The sequence below is a fragment of the Spodoptera frugiperda genome, chromosome 22, assembly GCF_023101765.2.
Source record: "Spodoptera frugiperda isolate SF20-4 chromosome 22, AGI-APGP_CSIRO_Sfru_2.0, whole genome shotgun sequence".
Taxonomy (NCBI): Eukaryota; Metazoa; Arthropoda; class Insecta; order Lepidoptera; family Noctuidae; genus Spodoptera; species Spodoptera frugiperda.
This window is the reverse complement of record NC_064233.1, coordinates 3,626,323-3,653,034: the sequence shown is the minus strand read 5'-3', so window position 1 is coordinate 3,653,034 and position 26,712 is coordinate 3,626,323. Positions and strand designations below refer to the sequence as shown.

Here is a 26,712-nt window from a genome sequence, read left to right as displayed (position 1 = left end):
TTGCCGGCCGAAATTAGTTGATTTGGTGATAGGATACTTTTTATCCCACGGAAACGCAGGCGAATCCGCTGGTAAAAGCTAGTCTGACTATAAGTTAGCCCTTTACAAGAAAAGCAGTCTCTTTTGAGTGTGAAAATGCTTTATTAAATTAAACAGAAACTACTACAGATACAAAACCAAATAGAATTAGCTTATTGTGTCATTTATTTCAAGCCTGCACGGAATCAATTTCCTTACAATTAACAAAGGTATCGCTGTAATTTTTCTGCTTCACAGCAATCCATTTTAGCGGACATTTTTTAAAATATCGCGAAATATTTGGCGACACGGGCCCATCGCCGGCCGATTCTTCATTATCTGTGCACGAAGCTGTCAAATTTTGCCGCGCTTTAGGCTCGTTCTTAATCCATTTTAGTTGGCTTGGATTCGTTTTTCTTATAATTCTTCTCCATTTTTTCTCGCTCCGAATACTTGGTTTCGACATTTTCTTCTTACTTGCACTGCATCTTAAAGAGCTCTTGAACATACTAGAGCCTGATGCCCCATTCATTCTTTTTATACTCTCAAACATTTTACATCTTAGCTTTTTACACCTGAATTTTTTACTGGATTTTCTAGTTGTGAAGTCACTTCTTGATCTTACTGATTCGTTTACAGACATTTTAGATCGCTGTATGTCCTGTAGTTTCAGTTCCGGGTCTTTTAAACCCGATATCTGAGACGTTTGAGCAATAATGAGCTTACGTCTTTTAGAAATCGGTACTATTCTTTCTAGAGGGAAACAGCAGACGTATTTCAAACAGACTGTGAACCTTTTCGCTATGCATTTAAGGGCTAAAATCAAGTAATAATCCTCGCATGATCTTTTCCTTTCTGCGTTGTTTGCCTTAGATCTTGAATTGCCTAAATAACGCAGCATTTCGATGATTCTTGTTACATTATTTGCAGTCTATTACGTTGTTTGCCATGGTTTTTCACTTTTTTTTATGTAATTTTGTTACTTTGTTATATTTTTTCCATGAATGAATATTTGGATTTCATATTTTGATTGATGTATTTGTAATGTAGCAATCTATGACGTGTCATAATCTTTTTTCTTAGAAGAAAGAAGGTTGGTTCTAGAAGTTGTCACCGCATTTTGGAAGAAGGAGGTTGTGATTTATTTCTGACTCATTCATTAGGTAATGCGGTAATACCTAGGTTTGCTAAAAATACATTATTAAGATACAGAGTGAGTCTAAATGGCACCAGGTGATCGACAGGGTTTCAATTGTTATAAAAATATATATATATTAAGTACAGTAACTTAAAGTAAGCTGAAAATTTATTCAGAATATATGGTTTGTCTAAAAATGACATACTTTTCCAAACTAAAGCAGTTGGTTGAGTATTTGTCATTCCATATTACTGAAGCACTATTCAGGATAACGTAAGCTAAAATACAGACGAAAAAATAAAGATTTGTAGCAATAAGAGTCAAAAGACTGGCACAGGGTGTACTTTTTCGTGGATAACACATAAATTACTGTATTTTTTTGTATTTTTTTGATAACAGTTAGAACCTTGCCGATTACTTGGTGCCATTTGGACATCCACTATAAAGTAATCGTCCACAGACCCGCATCGTACGCATTCCGTATGACGTCATCAGCACGCATCACATGTAGGCATTGCTGATGATGCGGTCCGTACGATACGGATCAGTGGATGCAGTTGTATGAGTTTCTATACAAAATAAACTAAAATCCGTTGCATGCGATGCCTACGATGCGTAAGATGCGGGGTTGTGGATGCTTACCTTTAGGGCAGCCTGTATAAAATACAAATGTTGCGTCTGTAGAATAATATTAGTTATTCATGATAATACCGAATAATACGAAATAGAATCAAAACAAATGAAGTGGATAGATAAAAATGATTTAATATGGCTTCCTCATTTTAATTAAATATAATATTGGAACTATCTCTGATTAAGTGATAATTCAGTTTTGGACAGGGCCGTATCTAGTAGTATTAGGGTATTTAGTAGGCTTATATGTTGAGTTTGCTCCTGTCGGCAATAATCTGTATTAGAAGATGTAGGTAAATGTGAATCGCTTCGTATGTGTAAATAGGTGAGATATCAATCATATAGCGTTGTTTTCTGTTTGTTTAGTAATTGCGGTAATGGAAGTCCAAGGAACAAAAGTCGAAGTGATAGAAGTCCTTAATGACTAGTGCTGAAAATTACTGAAAAGCCAGCGCTGTGAATCCATGGCCAGGCCTCAGCATAAAGCCTAAAATATTTGTTTTGTTTGTTTATTTTCATGAGTATCTTGTATCATAGCGCAAGTAAACTTTTTCTATTATTTTTATCTTCAAATGCGGGCCTGATAAAGTGTGGCCAATAAATATTTCGATATTAAAAGGTCAATGTCATTTGGTGATACCATATTGTGGGATTTGGTAATATAGTACTTACCGAACGTAACCTATTGTGTGGAGTTCGTCACCATAGCTGACTGACTATAGAAACACAATGGTCAGCGCAGAGAATAACTTTTCTCCAACGGATTTATTTCGATATGTAAGTACATCATTGTTTTAGCATAATAATTGTTTTGTACATAATAATTATTACATAGCATATAATAAAATTAAGTTGCATTATATATGTCGTGGTATTAAATATGAGTGTGGGTACGAAATTAACCAACGGCAAGTATCAATGTGATTTTTTATGAAAAAGATTAGGTATTTAGACACCACTGACAAACGGTGATGGAAAACATCGTGAGCAGCGTGGTGATTAATGCTCAAACCTTCTCCGTTTGAGAAGAGGCTTTTGCCACTTATAGGCTGATGATGTGATGTGTGGTCTGAAATTGCATTTTTTGATAGGGCGGCCAACGAGCAGACATTATTACCTGATGGTAATCGATCGGCGCCGCCCATCGATTACCTGATGGTAATCGATCGGCGCCGCCCATCGACATTCGCAACGCCATAGAATTTATTATAGTTTATTGGCTACTATATCATTTTTGGTTGGGGCGATTAAACGCGGTGCAAGAGATGTTTCACGCTAGTTTTCGGTGAAGCCGTGGCATCTGATCGAGCCGACCGATTAGAGCAGCATTCTATGACGTGAAATGGGCATTAAATTTAATATTAGCCCCTCTGCCTATCCCTTCAAAGAACTTTACACATGTAACATTATGTATTTCAGGCAGAAATGCTGTTGAAAGAATCGAAGGTTCGAGAAATAAGTTTGCAGCACTGCACCAACAACTACAGCTGGTTGTGCTCCAAGCAGCTGCAGATTGAGGATAGCAAGGCCAGTAAGGAGCTGGAGAGGCTACGGCCTTTGATACAGAAGGTAATCTATCCTCTGTACTCAGAGTCATTTAACACATTGAACGCCGTGGTGGTCACCGGTGACCGACGTTAGCGGAGGATTTGCCTTTAACAGTTTTCTATTGGACGTTAAAGATTTAAAGATTAGGTACTTAACCCAGTCCTTAGCATTTGTTTTCGGAACAAAATTGTTAGTAAGAAATAGATTAAGTCAGCATTAAATGTCTCTGAGTACGACAGTGAGTAAAGAAGAAAAGTTTGTTAGTTTGAATGCGCTAATCTCTGGCTCTACTGGTCCGATTTAGATATTTATTTTGTGTTGGATAGTGTTGGATCGACGAAGGCTATAGGTTGTGAAAATCACGCTGTGACCAACAAACGTCGAAGTTTGTCTTTTGTATTCATATAATTTTTCAGTAGGTAAAAAATTATATAAATACAAAAGATAAATAAATAGGTTTTGATATGAAATTAAAAATAAAACGTTATTTCAAGTAATTCTATTAGTAAATCAATAAAAACTACGGCCGAAGATTAAACGAAATTTCGGATTCGAGAACCGGAGTAGGTCACCTGGCTCCATTGCCCAGTTCATACTATGCTAGTATTTTAATCAAGCAGCAAGTATTTGAGAAACGAGAGAGAACTATTACATGGACTAACAACGTAACATTTGACAGATGTCATCGGAGAATTGCGCCAAAATCGCTGTCAAACTGGACGCCATGACGGACGGCGAGGAAATGTCATCGACCATTTTAAGAACGTTGAGGAAACTGCTGAACGAGCAGTACAGCATACAGCTGATGGAGGATAACGTGGCCGGAGAAGGGTCTGAAGAAGACCAGGCCTTGTAACAAGGTCCATCCTGAACTGTTCCCTGATGGTAGACAGGCTACTGTGTCTTTTATATTGTGAAGTTGATAATGAATAAATTGTTTGTTTAAATAAAAAACAAATGTGTCATTTATCTTACTAGCCTTATAAATCTTGCTAGTGTTTTTACTAATATGTGAAAGTGTGTATGTGTGTGAGGTTTTTACTAATTCATGTCAAAAAAGCTGAAGGGATCGAAATGTAGGGTATCATGTGTGTTTGTAAACGCACCCACGGCACAGGAGAAAAGAAGCAACATAAAAAAGGGGTGTAGATTATGGTTTGGAATAACACATAAGGTACTTTTATCCCACGGAAACGGGAGCAAAGCCGCTAAACCGCTGGCAGAAACTAGTTTGGATTATCATCGTCTTCGCCACAAGACGTCCGCTATACGGGTCGTGGTCGTGGAGACCTATTAGATGTAAGTATTGAGTTGTCTTTCGAAGTATGTATAGGACTAATTGAGAACTGATGTACATAAGTGTGGGAGAGCCATGCTTCGTCACGAATGGGTCGGTTCCACAGGAGTGACACTACAGAAAACCAACGTGAAACAACGCTTGCGTTGTGTTTCGTTGTGTGAGTGAGGTTTCCGGAGACCCAATTAACCCCCTTCCCAATCCTCAATTTCCCAACAACCCTTAAATTCCTAACCCCCAAAAGGCTGGTAACGCACTTGTAACGCCTCTGGTGTTTCGGTGTGTCCATGGGCGGCACAGTGATACTGTAACAGTGAATTGTGCGAACTACTAAGGAGTGGTATTCTTTGTGTTTTGTTTCCTGATGGGTATAACCTGGGTGTCTCGTGATTGATGTATATATGTAAGTAAGTGATATATGATAAGTGGTGGTAAGCACCACCAGGCGAGATAGGAGCAAATCGTTAACCAATCAAATATAAAAAACAATTAAATAAATCATCAAGGCATTCTCGATATCAATAACAATACATCACGGTGCCATATCTCTTGACATTTTAATTTGACACTCCGTAAATACAAAATGGCCGAATAAGTGCGAATGAATGTGGGTACTAGTATATTTATCTCAATCACCTGTCGAGTGAGACGGTCAGAAAAAGTTTAATGTTGCAGGAAGCGATCGTGCGACCAGATTTCAACTACATACAATTGATATGTGACATTTTGTTGGATTGGCGTAGTAGAGAGGGAACCAAGATGTTGTACGTTTTGTTTTTTTATTCATAGTTTAATCTTGTTGTCATAGCTTTTATACCTGTAGGGGTAGGCAGAGGTGTACCTATATTACGATACGTAATGTAACAATAACGTCATAGCTTATAAATTTACAAATTTTCCGTTTTTTAATTTTTAATATTTAAGAGCGTGGCTCCATTCGTCAGTTGCGCTTGTCGCAACGTCATTTTCTTTATATTTTTTTGTGACGTGTCCCATTTTGTCCGCCGTGTGACGTGTCCGCGGATCGACGGACAAGAGCTGAAGTGGGAAATAGAGTGCTACGCTGCATCGACGGACAGTCATCACATTTATATATGAGACGCAGCTGCGACGTCGTGCGTTGTCCCAACCCTGGTGGGACGTACAATGCATTGTTTCTTTGAGTCTTCGGGACACAACGCAGTAATGACAATTGGAGCATCGCTCTAAGGCACTTAAATAATGTTACCACTTTTTACAAGTTATGTTCTGTGATGTCCTTAATTATGCTAGGCTTAGCATCAGGTGACCTTGGTGACGACTGCTTGTTTGCCAGCCTACGTCATGAAGAAATTAGAACGACACGAAGTGGTGCCAGAATTTACTATTTCTAACAAATAATTTAATTAGAAAGAAAGAAAGAAAAACAGTTTGTTTGCACCGATTACAAAAGTGAGTAACATAAATAATTACCATGTTGATAAATAAATTCATATATTGTCTGGCTATTACCTTTTCACATAGTGCCATCCACCTGCCCCCACATATGTGTATACAAGGTCGAGTTGGATGATGCGTGCTACATTTCAACCGTGCCTTATAGTGGCGGCAGAGTAGACTATATCTATCACTACACCACCCCTATTCTTCACTCAGGTGCCGTAAGATCCGACTTAGGGACTACAAAATTGACAGAGAGTTGGCAGCGGCACTTAATAATAAAAAGGAATATTTCAATTTCTTTTGGAGTTTATTCGAATTGTAAATTCTTCTGTGCTATAATGTGTACAAATCCTACATCGCGCAAATTAAGTTAGTGGGCAGGTTAGCAGGGATAGAAAATCTTTGAGTGAGTTAGGGACCCTGAGCTGCGGGTTTGCGGACGGCGAGCAAGAGTAGCACGCCACCCGACCAGAACCAGACCCGTACGAACGGCGCGTCGTGCTCAATTGCCATCAGACCACCACAGTTGGTGCCCTGTACGGTTGATGCCTGATCCGGAGTTGTGGTCTACCTAGCGGGTTTACCGGGGCTCGGGCTCGAAAAGCAGGAGAAGGAACGGGGTGGTTTTTAGTCAGTAAGAGTCTGACACTCCCCCTCGCCTCGTCCAAAGCGGGTAAAGTCATGGATGATTTTTCCCCCTTAAAAAAGCGATCTTGAGTGAACATTTTATTCAAGCCGTAGATATGCTGACGCGCGCTAAACATGCGTTAATGTATGTATGAAGTTGTAAACTCGCGCTTAGCTCTTCCCATCTGAATTTAGGCTAAAAATAAGTACAAATTAATCAAGTAAACAAAGGCTCATAACTTTCTCCCGCCATATTTGCGCAGCTGTCAGACTGACAGCGCGGGAACGTGCCTGACATGCCGTTTCGTTGCGTGTCCTTGCCATGCCGAATGCGTTCCGGAATTTCAAGACAAGACAATGCATGCAATGGTTTAATTAATTGCTTGTCAGTTGCATTTTGACATAGCGAATGAACAATGACGTATGGTATGAAACCTATGCAATTTCTTCGGATCTTTTTTTTTTGATAGCGGGGTGAAACCTTCAAAAGGCGCCTAGCTTTTTGGGGAGAAAGTCTAGGGTGTAGGATTTTTACCTCACTAAAATCACCACGGTGGCCACCTTCAGTACCGATAAAGGGCACCGAAACTACTTCTTCGAACCTACCATCACCACAGCTCATCTAGTTATTTCATAGATTGACGTATAAAACTGTTATATCTTACAAAAAAAAATCATTTTGATAAATTATTGTTTTTTAGTATTTGTGAAAGCTTATAATTGGCCATCATTAAGGTATTGTTTTTTAATTATCTTAAGTTGTTAGTTGTAAGTTTTCCGAAAGTGTAAAATGAAATAAAATAAATAATAAAGGACATGGCTAAACCAAAGTATGGACGTCGTAACCCGTACAAATAAATATTGTATAAATATGGTACCTAGCAATAAATAAAGCCGCATAATTAAAAATTGATATTTTGTAATTAAGAAGGTCCAGAAACTTGGCATATCTGCGCAATCCTGAAAATAAAGTAGCGTTCCTACGTCAAACAACGTTACAAAAACTTCAAACTACAACACATTGCTGTGAACTTTTACCAAGGCGTTTTGATGTACCTGAGCCGAAAGTTATTTATATATGAGGTAGATAGGTAAACAATTCTGCTTATAGGTACTAGATAATGAACCCAAAGTAACCACAATGGAATTAGTTACACAAAATTATATTTTTTAAGATTTGCATTTATTTTATAAGAAAATATATATTTTGTGTCGAAAAACATTTACAATTATTTTTTTCAGTAAAAAACATTATATTACCGTTAGTAAAAATTGATGTTCGTTTAATTATTTCGATTTGATTTTCGGACAGAAACTAATGTCCTAATAATTATTGCAGTTTGCTACTTCCGTGTTGTCATAACACCACAACAGAAAAAAATTAATTATGAAACTAGAAAAATTTATTAATTTTTTTCAAGAAGTTATCCAAAGTCTTCTCCTTGGGCAAGACGAGTGCAAAATAGATTCATAGGAGTGAATATTTTAATGACTAAAAACGGGTTCGTGTGAAATTCGTATTCTTGCTTATTATCGGAGCCTGGGTAAACAGTCGCTTTAGTCCGCATCTCCGGGTATCAGAGAATATTTATCAGAAGAATTTCTTTTTTGAACTGTGTAAGTTCCTAGCTATGGTTTTATACAAATGGGTAGAATATCAAAACAAAAACATAAAATTTTATAAAAAAATCTTCTTTATTTACAATTTATACACACGTTTTTACAAAATTATATAAAATACAAATGCAAACAAGCATTTTCTTACGAAGACGAAAGATTTAATGCGTCTATTTACATTTTCTAAACGATATGGCAGTGCTTAGAATCTTCAAAACAATTGGAAAAATACCCAATCATCACTACAATAAGTTTGCAAACAAAAATGGCCACTAAAATTTTAAAATTTCAATCAATTGAGAAAACATACTATAGATACCAGATACCTATTTTAATAATATCTTTTCTCAATTTATTCAAAAACATTTTAGTAGTCATTTTTAATAATATTTTCTGTAATTCATAGGTATTTAAAAAGACGCTACAGTTTTGGCGCGAACACATTACAAAATTACATGACAGATTAAACAAAACGTCAACAGGTGACAGTGACAGTTGGATGACATAAGCACAGATTAAAAATGCGTTCGGATAGTTTCTACGAAAGAGGTTGGGGAGCGTCTTCTGGGTTCTAAGATGGTTAAGCTGTCATAGTGTTGCGTCGGAAAAGGTTTTATGCTTTATGGGTTATTCACCAGCAGTAGGGGTAGTTGGGGCAGAGCGCTGGGGGGAAGTCCGCGGGGTACCTGGGAGCAGCGGGAACGGGGCTGTAAAGACAAAGAATTTATTTTTAATTTGCTAAACATAGACATAGAAAAATAAATACATTATTCTTATATGCACTATTATACCCTATAGCCGGGTCCAGACGAATGTAACGTGTAATGTAACATTACGTGTAATTTAGCATCAACAGTGTGGACGGCACACGAACTCAAAGCGAATTGTGCACGCGAATATATTTCAAAAGCTGTTTCCACTCAGTTGCTACGAACATGCCGAATAGGAAGGTCGTGATAGCTGATCTTCTACATCTCTTTCCAATGAATGAGCAATATCATTCCAAGCATCGTGTTTCAGATTTTTTTAAAGTATTGCGGGTTTTTTCAATCCCAAATAACAGGTTTTTCGTGATACAAACTAGATAATAAGTTCAAGCGATTGTTCGTCACTCCACATCATGAACGTACATACGACACAACCGTCACGAACGCCGTCCAAACGAGCACTGCGAGCGTCTTTGTGTTCGCGCGAAAAACCGACAGCCGATGGATCAACCCCGAGCGCCGCGCGAGCGTTACATGTAATGCTCGTACTGCCGTCCACACGTAGAATTCGTGTTACATTACACGGTGGATTACATTACACGTTACACTCGTCTGGACCCGGTTTTAGCCGGGTCCAGACGAGTTATTCACGAGCATTACATGTAACACTCGCGCTGAAGAATTCGTGTTACATTACACGGTGGATTACATTACACGTTACACTCGTCTGGACCCGGCTTTATGGAGAAACCTTTTACGACTTAATTTTAAACCACGTATTTGTTATCATCTTGGCTGACAATATGCGAAAAATGAACAAAATAAGCCCAGTAGGTAAACCTAAAATTACATTATTCTCTTTGAGTTAATTTGACACTCTTTACAAATACGGTATTCCAACAGACGCGCCGCATGTCCGTAACATTCCTAAACAACCTACAACATTACAGCTCTTCTGTGGTCAAGGTACATGGAGCTGTTCACACAGAATTTAATACTCGATTAATTAAATTACATATTTATTTTGTAAGAAAAATTCTATTTTTTAGTTTTCAGTTTTCGTTGAAATATTTAGTTGTATTATACTTCTGTGGACGAGTACTACATGTAGTTTCATTTAAATCATATGAGTGATCTCCATACTATATATCGAGTTGATGGTACTAGTCAGACGTGCTTCATCGTAGGCCGCATCATCACTTACCATCAGGCGAGATAGCGGCTAAACGTCGATCCATTAAATATATATGTCACCGGAAAATAACAAGATCCGTAAGTTTATCAATTTACAATTTATCTCTCGTTTAGAAACCTACGAAAGTTTATAAACTTCCTAGTCAATTGATAAACTTACGGATCTTGTTATTTTCCGGTGACATATATCGAAAACTTTTGATAATCGACTGCATGTAAAAGTACTTACCCAGGAGCAGCCGGAGCCACACCAGGGTGGTATCCCCATTGCGGGATGGGCATGCCGTCGGGGGTGTGTCGGGCAAGGGCGTCTGCGTCACAGTAGGGGTAGTTGGGGCACACTGCCGGGTGCACGCCTGCTGGGTACTCCCTGGCCAGGGCTACCACCAGCATGGCGAAGAAGACGAACTGTGAATAAGAACATACCATGTGTAAATAAAAATTAAATCTCCTGTAACCTTAGTATGAGTTTGTTTTATTTTTAACGACATCGAAACGAGAGCGCGTGCGGTGCTCTGATTGGTTGGTTTATTCGCGCCGGCCAACCAGAGCATCGAACGCGCTCTCGTTTCGTTTTCGTACAACGTTAAGCAAACTCATACTAAGGATCCTGAGCAGAGTCAAACTACTCACTTGCCTGATTAGGCAAGTAAGCAAAATATGTAAATATTTCATTGTATTTTCTTGTATATATGAAATATGTAAATATTTCAATATATTTTCTTGTATATATGAAATATGTAAATATTTCAATGTATTTTCATGTATGTATGAAATATGTAAATATTTGAATGTATTTTCTATGAAAATAAAAAATATTTTTTACATAATTGGAACTGCAACGTCACGCTTAGGCAGAGGTGCACATTACGGCGCATAATGCTGCTATACAATGTGCACCCACTTGTGTTATAAGTCCTATGTAATAGGGGGTGAGCCTATTGCCACATACCGGGCATAATTCCATACCCTATGGTACTACTGAGAATTTTTTCGACAAACCGAAAAGAAAAAAGTCCAGTAATACTTTGCCCGACCCGAGACCCCTTGTCTGGCAGTCGCACTTGCAACCACTCGACCAACGAGGCAGTCATTTTTGGAACCATATTGGAAAATCAAGTGCAACAATATTTCATTACGAGTAAACGGGGCGTGACTGCGTGGCGTGCAATGTACGAGTAGGTAGCGTTGCGAATTGCCAGGCATTTAGTCATTTAGGCAACGTTACTGTAAGCGGGCAATCGATTTAGATAGTAATATTCATTAGACACGACATCGGACTATCTCACTAATATTATCAATGCGAAAGTTTGACGTGATTGAGTAACAAATATACACACAAACTTACTCACAATTACGTCAAAACAGGGAAGACAGACACACAAGTACACATAAGGTACTTTTTTCCCTAGCTGTGAGGTGACGGTAGACGTTTCTCACTATCTCTTATCTTCCCTCGGGTGTTATAAACCAGGCAATAGCTTTTTAAACAGAATATCCTAGTGTGGGGGACACTACGATTTTCTCCTGTAATGTGGGTGGGTTTACATACATATCATCAAAGAAGTGTTTATCACATAGACCATGGACCCTCGAAACCTCATTTAGGTATCATCTTAGTCAAAAATAAATTATTTTGACTTTTCAACACTATAAAATATACAAAAATACCTACACTTTCATTCATAGACTTGGTGATTTACTTATTATTCGTTGTTTTTCTAGCAAATTTTCTAGAAATAGGGTTGCTATTTGACGTAAAAATCTGAGGACGTCATAACGCACTAGTTAGTAGAAAAAAGTATTAGGATTTGACTAGAAAGAAACTAGCATATTTCAAAACAATATTATCTAATCTAAAATCGGAAACAAAATGACAAACAAGACATGTTATTTAACACATAAATTTTGACGCAAATAAATCAGAATGTAATCGGCTGAGAGTGTTCACGCGAGAATGCCATAGTCCATACAAATTATAATTGTCTAGTTGTCTACTGCATTCATGCATAATATCATTGTGATATTGACTAATCAAATACCGCCTACTGTAGTGTCGAAATTATTTAGTACTAGCTTCTGCCTGCGACTCCGCTTGCATTCCCGTGGGATAAAAGACTAGCTTTCGTGTCTATTTCAGACCATAATCTGTCCTTGTACCCAATGAAAGTGTGGGAGAGTCATGCTTCGGCACGAATGGGCCGGCTCGACCGGAGTGATACCATGGCTTCACAGAAAACCGACGTGAAACAACGCTTGCGTTGTGTGAGTAAGGTTACCGGTGGCCCAATTGCCAATCTTCCCAATCCCCGATTCCTCAATCTCCTTTAAATTCCTAACCCTCAAAAGGCTGGCAATGCATTTGTAACACCTTTGATGTTTCGGGTTTCCATGGCCGGCGGCGATTGCTTACCATCAAGTGATCGGTATGCTCGTTTACCGGCTTATAACGTAAAAAGAATAATTCTGATTCCTTCAGCCGTTTTGACGTGATTGAGTAACAAACAAACAAAACAAAATATCGCATTAAATTTTATAATATTATTGGATAAACAAGTCTATCACCATGGTAACGCATAGGGTAAAACCGGGATAGATGCCCCACTTTTCGAAAGTGTTTCATTATTTGAATACCAAACAGATTTGCATAGAATGTCCCTGTAATATAGTTAGTTTAATCATTTATAGAGCTTTAGAACCTGTATTTATTAACCCAACCATTACTGGTTTTGCAAAAATTGAATTTTTGCAAAACACATTTTTTGGGGATAGGTGCCTACCTATATGGATAGATGCCTCACTATGAAATCGCTTAAGAGGATAGATGCCTGTGATGCGGGATAGATGCCTTTTTAAATAATCAACAAGAATACGTAATCACAATGTAATATTTATTTATTATCTTCATATAAAATGCTTCACCATAATTATATTTATGCATGTCTTTAACAAAAAATACAAAAAAAAATCTGTTTAAGCGATAACATATATTAAAATTATCATCTCAAACGAAACATTCCCGTTTCAACGTAGAAATAATTATTTAACATTTAAAAAAAAATATATTCATCTCTTACAAAATAAAGATAATATTTTCATTTAATCTTAGTAATTATTTAAACATTTAAAAAAATCAACATATTTGTAAGGGTCAGTTAGGGTATTTGTAAGGAGTCATAGTTTTTCTTTGGGTTTCCTTTCTTATTTTAATTTTTTTATATTTGTTCCTTCCTTATTAGTGAATCATCACCTATATCAACAATATCAATAAGAGTATCTTCTAAAATCTGAGGATCGATCAAAAGGCTTGGTGAGTTTCGGTTGAATGAAGTTGATGGCATATTGGGTGGTGTTACGTTCAGGTCTGCAACATACAAATATTTGTTTTCAAATGTAGTTGAACAATCAATTGAAGAAACCGGAAGTGTAGTTGTTTTTTCAACTTCAACTTGCAGTATAGAACAACACTTGCAGTATAGAGGGATAGAAGCCCCTAAAGTCAACTATCCCTTGTAAACTCGGGGCAACTATCCTTTTCACTAGGGATAGATGCCTCTCAATATTTTATTAATAAAATAAATGCAAACATCAATGATTGACTCTTAAATGTGTTCACAAAGAACCAATGTATTAAAACAATTCAAATAAAATATAATCATTTAACTGTTTATAAAGATATGGAATAGTGAATACTTACGTTTGAAATTTTGAAGCCTTCGTCGCGTCCGCTGCGAATGTACTGCGACACACAAGCGAGAAATGTCAGTCTAGCACAACAACTCGCGCGTCCCTGAGTTGGGGGGTGCATGTAGCACGTATTTAAACAACGAATTTGTTGTTTCCTTCTCCCGTAGTTGAGTTTTTAGAAACGAGGCATCTATCCTAGCGCGGCATCTATCCCGGTTTTACCCTAATTATGTCAGTTGACAAACTGCGTACATTAAATTAAGATTGACATAATAAGTGGCTACATAATATGTGAATTAATTATGTCAATCATACATTAATTCATATAATTATGTGTACACCTGTCGACTACTATTTTGCCTTGCTGTAATTGATGTATTATTATAAACGGTATAATTATGACGCCTACTTACCTCGAGGGGATAGGCAGCATTCGATTTAGCCAGTAAACAAACATTTTCATTTTGGTGACAACAGATTGGAATCTATTTGTCGCCATTCCTACTCGTATTGTCGTGGTGGCCCAGAGGTTTAAGACGCCCGCTTCTCATGCATGAGAGTGCGGGTCCAAAACCTACCAACGGCAAGTACCAATGTGACATTTTCCGAGTTATATGTATTTTCTAAGATTATTTAGACACCACTGACAAACGGTGAAGGAAAACATCGTAAGGAAACCTGGGCTTATTATTTCTAATTATAAGTTTGAAATCGCTAACCCGCACTGAGCAAGCATGGTGATTAATGCTCAAACCTTCTTCGAGTGAGAAGAGGCCTTTGGTCAGCAGTTGCCACTTATAGGCTGTTGATATATGATGTGATGTGATTTCTACTCGTCCTGCGAGTGTTTTGAGAGCTGACTAAAGGAATAGTCCTTTAGCTGGCTCTCATATTTAACTGTAATCTCTAACCTGCCTGCCAATTGTGGAGATTATAAAACCCCCTTTTTATACAGGAGTTGCACGAGCTTTTGAATGATGATGAATGTGTTTATTTCTGCTTACCCATTCATAAAATAAAAGCTGTGAATTAGATAGATTATTATCTATCCTACTAAAATATAGGTATTTTAAATGCGAGTTTCTATGCTTGTCTGAAACTCCTTTACGTCAAAACGGCTGAAGGGATTCAAATGAAATTTGTAACAGGGGTAGATTATGGTCTGGAATAACACATAGGCCATTCTTTACCCCACGGAAACGCGGACAAAGCCGCGGGCAGAAGCTTGTCTACTGTCAAACATACAACATGTCATATGCTGTCAGTAATTTTGACAACTTTTACACTTGTAAACTATTGAATGTTAATTACTGTCAAATTAATAATTATATTCACACATCAAACTGAAACGTTGACAAGTTTGACATTTCCATGTGACAGTGGTATGCCAATTGTTTTGATAAGGCCACGTTTTAGGCGTAAGCGGAGCGATTTTATGAGCGGATTAACTCGCTCGGCAAACTTTGCCTTTCCTGAACTTTCACAAACAAATGTAACGTCACGCCTTTTATCCCCGAAGGGGTAGGCAGAGGTGCTAATTACGACACGTAATGCCGCAATACAATGTACACCCACTTTTCACCATTTCACAAAAAAATCAAGACTAAAATTTACCAAATCGGTAGGTAAAATCCACTTTTTAACAGTTATGTTATGAGTCCTATGTAATAGGAAATAAAATAATGAAATAATTAAATGAAAAATAACACTTATTATTTTCAGAAGGGGTAAGTAGTGGCATGTCTAGTTTTTATTTTTAATGTTTTTTTGAACATGCTAACGGAACAACTTGGTCGAATTGAATATTTTTTTGTGTTGGACTATCCCCACTTATCGAGGAGCCTATAGCCTATAGGCAAATAACATCATGCTTTATTTTGAGGGGGGAAAATTATCCTATCACTTCTCCCGCCTTGCGTGAGGCGAGAGGAGATAAAAATGGAATGTTTCAATGATAACTAATTCTCAGAAAAAATTTAGCTGGTGATAAAAAAATCAGGCTGTATTCTCAGACCACCACAGATGGGGTCCAGTAAGGCTGATGCCTGATCCGGAGCTGCGGACTACCTACTAACGGGTTTACCGGGGCTCCGGCTTGAAGAGCAAGAGAAAGAACGGGGTAGTTTTTAGTCAATCAGAGTCTGACACTCCCTCTCGCCTCGCCCAAAGCGGCCTAGTCATTGGATGATTTTCCCCTCACAAAAAAGACATTCTAGTATGTATAAGAGAAAAATAATAATATAATATACTCACCAATTTTCCGAACATTTTTGGATTTGTATGTGTGTATCCTCTCAACTATACAGTGAGACTGATGCCTTAAACTCGTGCGCAGGTTGCTTATATACTGCGCAGGAGTCGATTTAAACGACGTATCGGCATTGTAATATTTCTCGAAGTTATACAGGACTTGTAGATAAGTTAATTTGTTGTGTAGGTGGCCTATTTTGATGCTTTTTTTAAACTGGTAACTTTTGGGGGCGAAATGGTGGGAAAAACAGACTACAGAATGTAACTAATATTATGTTTGTAACTCAATCACGTCAAAACGGCTGTATGGATAGAGATGAAATTTAGAATAGGGGTAAATTATAGTCTAGAATAACACATAGGGTACTTTTTATTCCACAGGAATGCAGGCGAAGCTGCTGGTAAAGCTAGTTTCACATAATATTTTTATTTGGCAACGCACTTGTCTTTATTTTTATTATAATTATTACATTGAGGAGGCAAACGAGCAGACGAATCACCTCATGGTAAGCACTTGCAACACCAGAGAAGAGACAAGTGCATTACGGGCATTATGGAGATTCGGTGATTAGCATTGGGGATTTGGGAATTGAAAAGGATTATGAATCAAGTACCCTCTCTTACTAACAACGCTGTCGTTGTTTCACGTCGGTTTCCTTCTCGGCCGTGGTATCACTCCGGTCGAGCCGGCCCATTCGTGCTGAAGCATGGCTCTCCCACGTGAGTTTCAGGTGCATTGCATTGTTGCAACGTAGGGGATTACATGCATTGGCGCGCATCAATTCAGTGTAATATGCGCCAAAATTACATCAGACTAACGTAAATTGTAATTAAGAAACTTCAAATTAATATAAAATGCGTAAAATCGATAGGCCTTTTGGCCATTTATTGTGATTTCCAAGTTAACTTCTAAACCATCACTACTCTTCACGCGGTAGTATACCCGACTAAGGGACTAAGCGCATTTAACAGACACCATTTAACAGAGGCAGCGCTATAATAAATTATATATTATTATTCTTGTCGGGCGAGAAGCTACCCTTGCTCATCGTCCGCAGACCCGCACTTGTCGTCCGGAGTGTCTTTTGCGACGGCTGAACGTGAGGAGGTTTGTTCCTATTACGTGGCCCTTCTCCTAAGCTAGCATGACTACTTCTCTGAAAATGGAAGAGGATGGCAGTCCCAGTCCCCCTTGCTCCATGGCCTGCACCAGTTCCGGACGCGTGAGCTCGCCGTCACCGACTACATCCCTGAGGACACGGCGGTGCGCAGCCCATGCAGGGCACAGCGCCACCGTATGGCTCCACCGTGTCGAATTCGGGCGGTCCTCACAGGGATGACACTCCGGCGTTTCCTCCCGCCCAATCAGGAACAGGATACTAAGTACCGAAGCTTTCGTGTCCGGTAAGTTTTACCTGCGTCAAATTAATAGGTGAGGACACCCATTTAATGTTGCCCGTATCCACCTTTTGTTATGAAGGATAATCATCTAATAACTTCGCCCGCCTTGGGTGAGGCAAGAGGGAGTGTCAGACTCCTACTGACTACGCGAAACTACTTGCCCGTTGCTACTCCTGCTTTGAGCTGGAGCCCCTGATTAACGATAGTGGCAGACTCTGCTTGTATTACCGTTTTATTACATTTCCGTACATTGGCTGTGTTATTAGGTGTTAATAATAAAGTCCTTGGAATAGTAAGCAAGGTCACCAAACTATTGGAACCTGACGAACTTCGGTGTTCATTACAGAGTATCAAGTGACTTAAACACATACTTACTGACTTACTATATGTAATTAATATATAATTTTGTAGGAAATTAGTGTGTATTATCGACCTCCCAAGATGGAGTACGTCGACGATTCAAAGTCACCCTGGATCACACAAATAGATGCGGGGCGTTGAAAATTGTGTGCAATTACCCATGGACCGCACCAATCATAGGAGTATCGCGTTACGGTAGGAACCCGAGTTTTTTATTGAAAGAATTTATATTGTTTATTTTTGTTTTTTTTTTTTGTAAAAAGCGTTGGACCATCACTAGGATTTCCTTGTGTCGTGGGCGCGTGGACACCCGCAACATTACAAACATAGGAAGTTCATTTTTACACACATGACACGTAGACCCGAAACAACAATTTGTAGATTACACAAGAGTTCCTGTGTTGCTTGGCGACTGGGCTTCACTACACTTTACTCAGCAGCCGGTTGCCCAGGCACTGCAACAACCGTGCAGGATTAAAACTTCGTCGATTATTACTGAACAAAATCGAGTATCTAGTATAATTGTCAAACAATAGCAATTTTTTATGGCATTAGGCGGCAAATGCGAGGAAGAGCGGATCAATTGATGGTAAGCAATCGGCGCTAACCCTCGACATCATCAAATCAGCGGACACAAGTGTATTGCCGTCCTTTTAGGCATTGGCGATTGGAGACTAGGGAGTGAGGGAGGAAAGAAGGAAGCGGAAACTATTCTTTTTTTCTTCTCTAATAATATCTTCGAACTGGAGCCCCGGTAAATCCGCTAGGTAGTCCGCAGCTCCGGTATTCATTTCCCTGGGACGCGCCGGACTTCAGTGTTCCGGTGTTTTCATGGTTGTATCTACTGTAGATTCTGGTGCACAGGAGTTGCAGCGGTATGGGAGGTCGTGGTTAGTCGAAAAAGTCCCTCAGAAAAGTGCTCAGTTAATTTTATAAATTAAAATTACATACGATTATTCCCAGTGCCCTACATAAAGTACTCATAAAAGCATATAATTTTCGCATCAGTGCATCTCTGATGATATTTCATTAAAGGAATCAACCTGCCCTTTAGATGCGCCATATTTGGCGCCGACCGTAATACCAACTACCAATTAATGCGCCAAACATAACAAAGGATTTTAAACTTTATTTCGTACACTTTAAAGTCCAATTCACTTTACTCTCATCGTGGTAGGAAATGGTAACGTTTTTTTTTCTTATTTTCTTAAATAGATGCGACAGATACTGCGGTATCGATGTTAATTTAAATATCGAATATTTATTGTTTGTTTATGGAATCTGTTCACGTTTTTTCATATTTTTTTTTTGTTTATTTAGACCTTTATTTTTTTTTATTGACTACGTTTTGTTTTGACGTTTTACGATGGCGCCAAAAATGCTGTCAGATTGACAATGTCACATATTTTTCATGTTTCTGAGAAAACATACATAATTTTTTATAGGCACATTACGGCACGTAATGCCACTGTACAATGTACAGCCACTTTTCACAATATAGGATGTTGTAAGTCCTATGTAGAGGGACTGAGCTTATTGCTATATTCCGGGCACATTTCCAGACTCCGTGCTATTACTAAGAAATTTTTGAAAACCCGAAAATAAGCCCAGCAGTACTTCGTCCGACGACGTACCCATATCGCGACAACAGAGCTATCTAACCCGAGACCCTTTGCCTGGCTGTAGCACTTGCAATCAATCGGCGAACGAGACAGTCAGTACAAAATTATATTGAGGCTTTTACCCGGGTTCCACACACCCGCGGAAAGAGTATGGGTGGTGATAAATGTAAGTATTCTACTCTGGCGTCAGCACATGTAATAAAAAACTACAGTTGTCAAGTAATTAACAATAAAATTTATAAAATGCAAATCCAACGGCCTTACCGCGTCATCAGATCATACCCAACCTACATACATACATACATACATAATTACATACATACAATTGTACATACAACTGTTAACCCGCGACTTCTCTCGTACGCCTATCAAAATGTTATTACAATATACTTACAATATACACTACCGAAGAAAGAGCTTTTTGTCATAATCTCCACACTTTTTTTTTAAAGGGAAAATCATTCAATGACTTCTCCCGCTTTGGATGAGGCGAGAAGCAGTGTCAGACTTTTACTGACTAAAAACCACTACGTTCCTACCCCTGATTTTCGAGCTGAAGCCCCGGTAATCCGCTAGGTAGTCCGTTAATAATCTCCAAACTTGGCAATTAAGTTGGAGATGGCAATGAAATCATTAATAGTTTACAGAATGCCGCTGTCCATCTCTCAGATGAAATAAAGGGAGTTTATCATAGTCTTCATACTTGGCAATTGGATTGGAGATTGCAGTTAAATCACGTATAATTAATTAACAGGCTGCTTATTCTTCTCGGTTGCTGTGGTCCCAGCTTGGAGTAGCTAGGCTACTCTGTAATTGTTTATTCGAAGTGACTATCCAACACAAAAATAATTAACAAATTCGAAGCAGTACTGCTATAGTAAAGTATAAAGTAACTATATAGTACTAGTATTTATGTACTTTACATATATGCTATACTTTACATTTATGCTATACAACTATAAACCAATAATAACTATTACTCTTTGTACTATATAAGTATACACCACTTTTCACCATTCAAGTCCCATGTAATAGGTGGTGAGTGTATATACTACTTCGGGAGATTCGACCTCGTCTACACTAGGAACATTTGTTGACTGTGCGACAAGGATCAGTTTCAACAATGTCGCGGCGATGTCGTCCGACGTCGCCCGACATCGCCCGATGTCTCCGGGGACACATGTCGTTCAACAAATGTTCCTACTGGAGACGACGCATTCAAACAAACAAACGAACGAACAAATCTTCGTTTTACTATACGTTTATACATATTGAAATAATAATCACATACAGTTGTGAACTTCTCAATTATATGTGGGCACGCCCAATGGAAGTATGCGGAAAGACGCACTTTATACAACATATATTTATATGTATATGTACCTATGTACTTGTTTTATCCCCTTTGGTAATGTCAAAAATTATAGCAATTGGTGAAACGTTTTTGATGCGGCATTATTTATTCTTATGCAGGCTTAAACTGTACGCACGGGTCTGGTTCTGGTCGGGCGGCGAGCTACCCTTGCTCGCCGTCCGCAGACCCGCTCTTATGGTGGCCAATAGTCGTCGCGCTACCCCTGTCGCCCGGAGAATCTCTCGCGACGGCTGAGGCGTGAGGAGGTTCGTTCCCTCACGCGTCCCGACTTCTCCTTAGCTAGCATGACTGCTTCGCAGAAGGAGGAGTAGGTATCCCAGTCCCCCTACCTCGCTCTCAAACATAGCTTAGCTGAGAAAAAATTCCACCTGTGCTGTGCTATGTGTATCAATGAATATGATTGGCGGAAGCTAAACGCATCCACAGCAACGTAGCATAGCACATCTCTGGTGAAAAAGCACCCTCACTTTTTCTGTGAATCTGTGGTATCACGCTGATCGATTTGGCCCTTTCAAGCCTAGGCATAGCTCAAAATAATTGACAACAGATATTAATTTTAATATTTTGAGAAGCTGTATTGAATAGAATAAATTAACGTTATATGAGTTGCCGCATCCTCTCTCGTACAAATAACTTCTTAGATCCAATAAACAGAGTACAGTTTTTGTGATGCACTTTGCTCACTGATTTAATTGTAATAAGTAGGTAATTTAATTAAAATAATACAAAAAACAAACAGATAACATTACATTGCCATTAGTATTTAATATGTGGGTACAGTATAATTTAATAATTAATGTTTGGTCTTGTCGTTTTTTATATAACGGAGGCGCAAAATTATGTCAAATGTACACCTACTTTTCACCATTTGTGTTATAAGTCCGATACAATAGGGGGAGAACCTATTGCCATATATTGGGCATAATTGCAGACTCCGTGCTACTATTGAGAAATTTTCGAAAAACCGAAATAAGCTTACTAAGACCTAGGAATCAGTGCCGGCGCGAGGGCCACTGACACCCCGGGCGAAAATATTGTGGCGCCCACTTGAGGGAAGCAATATCAATTGTTAGTAGTAGTTTTTTATTTTTTGGGCGCCCCCCGGAATATGTCGCCCAGGGGCCATCGCCCCATCACTATCCACGCCCCCCCCCCCTAACGCCGGCACTGCTGGGAATCGAATTCTCTGACCCTTTGTGCGGCAGTAGCTCTTGCGACCGCTCAACCAACAGTCTTTATTACGTGCCGTAATGTGCACCTCTGCCTACCCCTTCGGGGATAAAAGGCGTAACGTCGCTTGACAATTTCTTTCCGTGTCTAGCCATACTTTGACAAATGGTCACCTTGAATATACTTTTATTTTAAAACTAAGTAATTGATTTATTAGTGGTCGCGTTTCTAGTCTAATTACTTTTGACGTGTTTTTGATAATTATTCTTATGTAATATGCATTACGATTGCAAATCCAATGAATTATGCAATTTTTTGAGGTTTATTTGGAGGACTGACATTCCGGTTGTGTCTATAAGGATAAATAGATCAATTAATATAAGAATTGATCATAATGTAGTATTCCTTTAAACACCGGCAATGCACTTATAACTCCTCTAGTGTAGGGGATTGCGCGACGATCTCCGGCCACCGTAAGTGCGGGCCTGCGGACGGTGAGCAAGGGTAGCTCGCCGCCCGACCAGAACCAGACCCGTGCGTGCGGCGCGTCGCATTCCGCCTCAAAGACCAAGGTAGTAGGGTTGATGCCTAATCTGGAGCTGCGGAGTTTCTAGTTTCTAGTTTTTGTCTAGCAGGTTTACCGGGGCTCTGGTTCCAAAAGCAGGAGTTGGAACGGGTGGTTTTTAGTCAGTAAGAGTCTGACACTTCCTCTCGCCTCGCCCAAGGCAGGAGAAGTTATTGGATTGCCGGCTTCATCTAGTTATTTAACAGATTGACGTGTAAAAGAGTTACATTGTAACCTATTTGCAAAATAAATATAATTTATGGATGATATTCCACTCTCAAAAAAAAGTAGGTGTCCATAGTCGGCGCCGATTGCTGATCATCAGGAGATCCGCTAGCTTATTTCTATAATTTTCAAGTTTTATATTTCGCATAATTTCAAACATTTTTATGTAGGTAGACATACCTATATCTTGTTTTACATAAATAAATTATGGCAATCAAAAACCAACCTTATGAACATTGGAATTAATTATTATGAGCATCTAAATGCAATGCCAGTACAATGTAAGGTTAGCCTGATAATAACCATTGGGTGGGATTACAGTCGACAGTCGACAGCGCTCAGTATTGGGACATTCAAATTGAATTTATGGGTCCGCATTCTTGTACGCACTCCGTAGATAGCGAGGCGATAGCTAAACTATACGTACAGTTGATAATAATAGCTTATTAAACAGGGCATGAAAATTAAAAATCTAATTAGTCTGTTAGATAAGCAAGAAACTCCATAGGTTCTCTTTTTCAATCAGGTTCACAATACAATTCTTGGTTACCTTGCAAAGTCAAAGTCACAGTCAAAGCATTTATTTCAATTAATTTTATTTATTTATTAACAAAGGTTTACCAACAGCATTTGTATAAAGAATATTAAGTGCAGTAAATACATATTAGGTTTGGTCTTATACAGTCACCAATTATAGGTTAACCAACATTTAATCTTAAATTAGGCACTTTTGCAACGTCAAATTCAATTGTTGGTCAGTCTGTCTGTCAGTGAAGCTAGGTGCCCATTCTAAAGTGTAGCTTCGAATGGAGAAGAACGAGAAATAAACTCCATCGTTACCCATTTCAAAAAAAAAAATTTTTTTTACATTGCTTTTAAAAGCGTAGCGTTTATAGCGTGCACTGTGACTGCACCTTTAAATCTTGCAATAAAATCCTACAATAGCGTAAGATATTGCTTCCTATAAGCAAGCGATACGAATATAATATTATTATTACTTATTTAATACCAGCTGCACGACCAACTTCGTACAGCTTCAAATATTTTTTTTTTCTCACCTTCCTTGGACTTCCACAAATTATTTATTTATTTATTTAATTTTTAATGTACACAATACAATTAAATAATGGTACATAAGGCGAACTTAATGCCGTATGGTATTCTCTACCAGTCAACCTTAGGGTTTAAAGAGAAAGTCTGCGAAAATAAGGTACCTACGGAGAATAAAATGAGCAGCAAAGAGAAAATATATTAATTTATAACTTAATACGATTACTGGACCAATAGTCTTGTTAGCATATAAAAGTGATTCGAAGCTCGACACATTTTGACACTAACTACCTATAATTAAATATTAACATGCATACCTATTAATGCACATAAATAATTCAATTATTCAAATGTGATTTCTTAGCGATTATCTCAATACTTTATGTAATCAAGGTCGCATAACGTATGTATAGAGACAACAGCGTGTCAAGCTACACCTTTCTTTTAATTACAATTTCAATTTAATTGTTTTGGATATAAAGTTGAAAATTCAATGATAAAAGTTAACAGACTGGAGTAGTTTGACTTGCTTGCCACTGTACTTAAAGCTTAAGTTTTTAAATTATGTTTTTTTGTCGTATGATGGAAGTGCTTGGTTACAACGCCAGAGGGCGCTAGTTATGTTAATGGTATTTTTTTGGAATTGGTCGGTAATTGACAGACTGATCACCTGATGAATGGGTAGGCAGAAGTATATCAATAGTCTGTGATAGTTCACTGGTGTTCTACAGGCCTGCCTTCAAAGGGATTTTTTAAGGGGGAAAATGATCCAATGACTTCTCCCGTCTTGGGCGAGGCGAGAGGGAGTGTCAGACTCTTACTGACTAAAAACCACCCCGTTCCTACTGCTGCCCTACGAGCCGAATCCCCGGTAACCCGCTAGGTAGTCCGCAGCTCCGGATCAGACCTTCAAAGGACTTGACTGCACGGTTGGTGCGGTGGCTGGTTCGATTCGTTCGGTTCGATTCCCGCACGGAGCAACTCATTGTGTGATCCACAAATTGTTGTTTCGGGTCTGGGTGTCATGTGCATGTGACTTGTATGTTTGTAAACGCACCCACGACATAGGAGAAAATCCTAATGTGGGGCAACGTTTTTTAAAAGAACAAAAAACAACACAAAAAAGGTGTTGGTGATCGCAGTTTATAAGGTTCCCAGTGGTCCAGGGTCTCATCAGCCAATTCCATCATCAGACCAGCTCGATGGTACCATAATATTGTATGGTCATCTAATCTACACACAATTGCCAAGTGTCATGATGATACAACAATTACAAGTGTGTGTAATACAGATTCTTAGATTTTACTAGCGGACCCGACAGACGTTGTCCTGTCTACACGTTTTTAATTTGAAAATTTGTCGGATCCAATGTAAAACATTCCAAAATCAACAACTACTAATAAATTCAAAATTAATTAAAAAAACATTGTCCAGCGGACAAAATTGTGAATCTAAACCATTCTCAGATTCTCTTGAACACACACAAAAAAATTCATCAAAATCGGTCCAGTCTTTTAAGACAAGTTCAGTGACATACACACTTACAGAAGAATTATATATATAAAGATTATACACAGTTCGTTAATGGGCGACTTAATTAATAGGTTGTAGGGGAATCGGAGGTTGAGAAGAATGGGCCTCAGGTAACCTCACTTACACAACGAAACACAACGCAAGCGTTGTTTCACGTCGGTTTTCTGTGAGGCTGTGGTATGGCGGTCGAGCCGGCCTATTCGTGCCGAAGCATGGCTCTCCTACACTTAAAATTGTCACCCCGTCACCCCTTCCACCCCTGTCGCCACCTAAGGAGCAGTCAACTAGTTCAGCGCGCACTATAGCCATTTTTTAATTAACTCCAACATCCTGTGGTGAGCCAATATTTCAGTGACTGACACGATTGCAGCTAATGACTGAAACCGTTAATAAATCAGTCATTATGAGCCAAATTAATCAAACATAGATTAATTTTTGCAACATTTTTGGAGTAATTAGATTTAGTTAATTAGTGGATTGTTATTGTAAAGTACAATATATTGGATAGCACTCCTATTCTTCCCGTGGGTGTCGTAAGAGTGGACTAGCGGTTGGCGCATTGGTTGGATGATCGGATGCTGTGAAACGTGTCGCAGGTTGGATTCTAATGACTGTTATTAGTCTGGAGTCAGGAAGTTACGGCGGTATTTCGGAAAGCGTAAATCCGTTGCTCCTGCGTTAGACCTGTAGAGAATATGAGTAATCCCTCTTTTGTATAGGAGGACTCTCACAGACTATTAATGATGATGATGAATATATCAATTTGAAAGACAGGTCGACCCTATAGTCTAATTTTTATGGACCGGCTCAATCGCAGTGATTTACACTAGCTTCTGCCAGCGGCTTCGCCCAGTTATTCCAGACCATAATCTACCCCTGTTTCAAATTTCTTGACTGCACGGTTGGTGCGGTGGCTGGGCAACTGGCTGCCGCGCAACGGGTAGTGGGTTCGATTCCCGCACGGAGCAACTCATTGTGTGATCCACAAATTGTTGTTTCGGGTCTGGGTGTCATGTGCATGTAAACTTGTATGTTTGTAAACGCACACACGACACAGGAGAAAATCATAATGTGGGGCAACGTTTAAAAAAAAAAAATCATCCTTATCCCTTCAGCCATTTTGACGTGATTGTGTAACAAACATTCACATAAACACTATCAGTCCACATCGCATGTAAGACAAGACAGGCATTATTCCTCGATCTCACCTGTTGGTAAGTGAAAATGCAGTCGAAGATGGAACATGCCTGGCTAGAAACAGCCTATTCACTCT

At 38.8% G+C, this 26,712-nt stretch overlaps 1 protein-coding gene, 1 long non-coding RNA gene and 1 pseudogene across 2 annotated transcripts; 1 reads left to right on the top strand and 2 right to left on the bottom strand.

The window, feature by feature from the left end:
- The first annotated feature begins 2,420 nt into the window (after window positions 1-2,420).
- On the top strand, window positions 2,421-4,254 carry LOC118279987 (uncharacterized; annotated as a pseudogene).
- Window positions 4,255-8,686: 4,432 nt separating this feature from the next.
- Window positions 8,687-16,303, bottom strand: LOC118280040 (cuticle protein 1). Its single transcript, XM_035599912.2, has 3 exons — window positions 16,142-16,303; window positions 10,431-10,609; window positions 8,687-9,007 (listed from the first exon to the last, which is right to left on the bottom strand). The coding sequence occupies exons 1-3, from the start codon at window positions 16,154-16,156 to the stop codon at window positions 8,932-8,934; spliced, it is 270 nt and encodes an 89-aa protein (XP_035455805.1). The 5' UTR covers window positions 16,157-16,303; the 3' UTR covers window positions 8,687-8,931.
- LOC126912079 (uncharacterized) lies at window positions 13,072-14,349 on the bottom strand. The gene is made up of 2 exons (XR_007706718.1): window positions 13,899-14,349; window positions 13,072-13,565 (listed from the first exon to the last, which is right to left on the bottom strand). It is a non-coding gene; the product is annotated as an uncharacterized LOC126912079 (long non-coding RNA).
- Window positions 16,304-26,712: the final 10,409 nt, after the last annotated feature.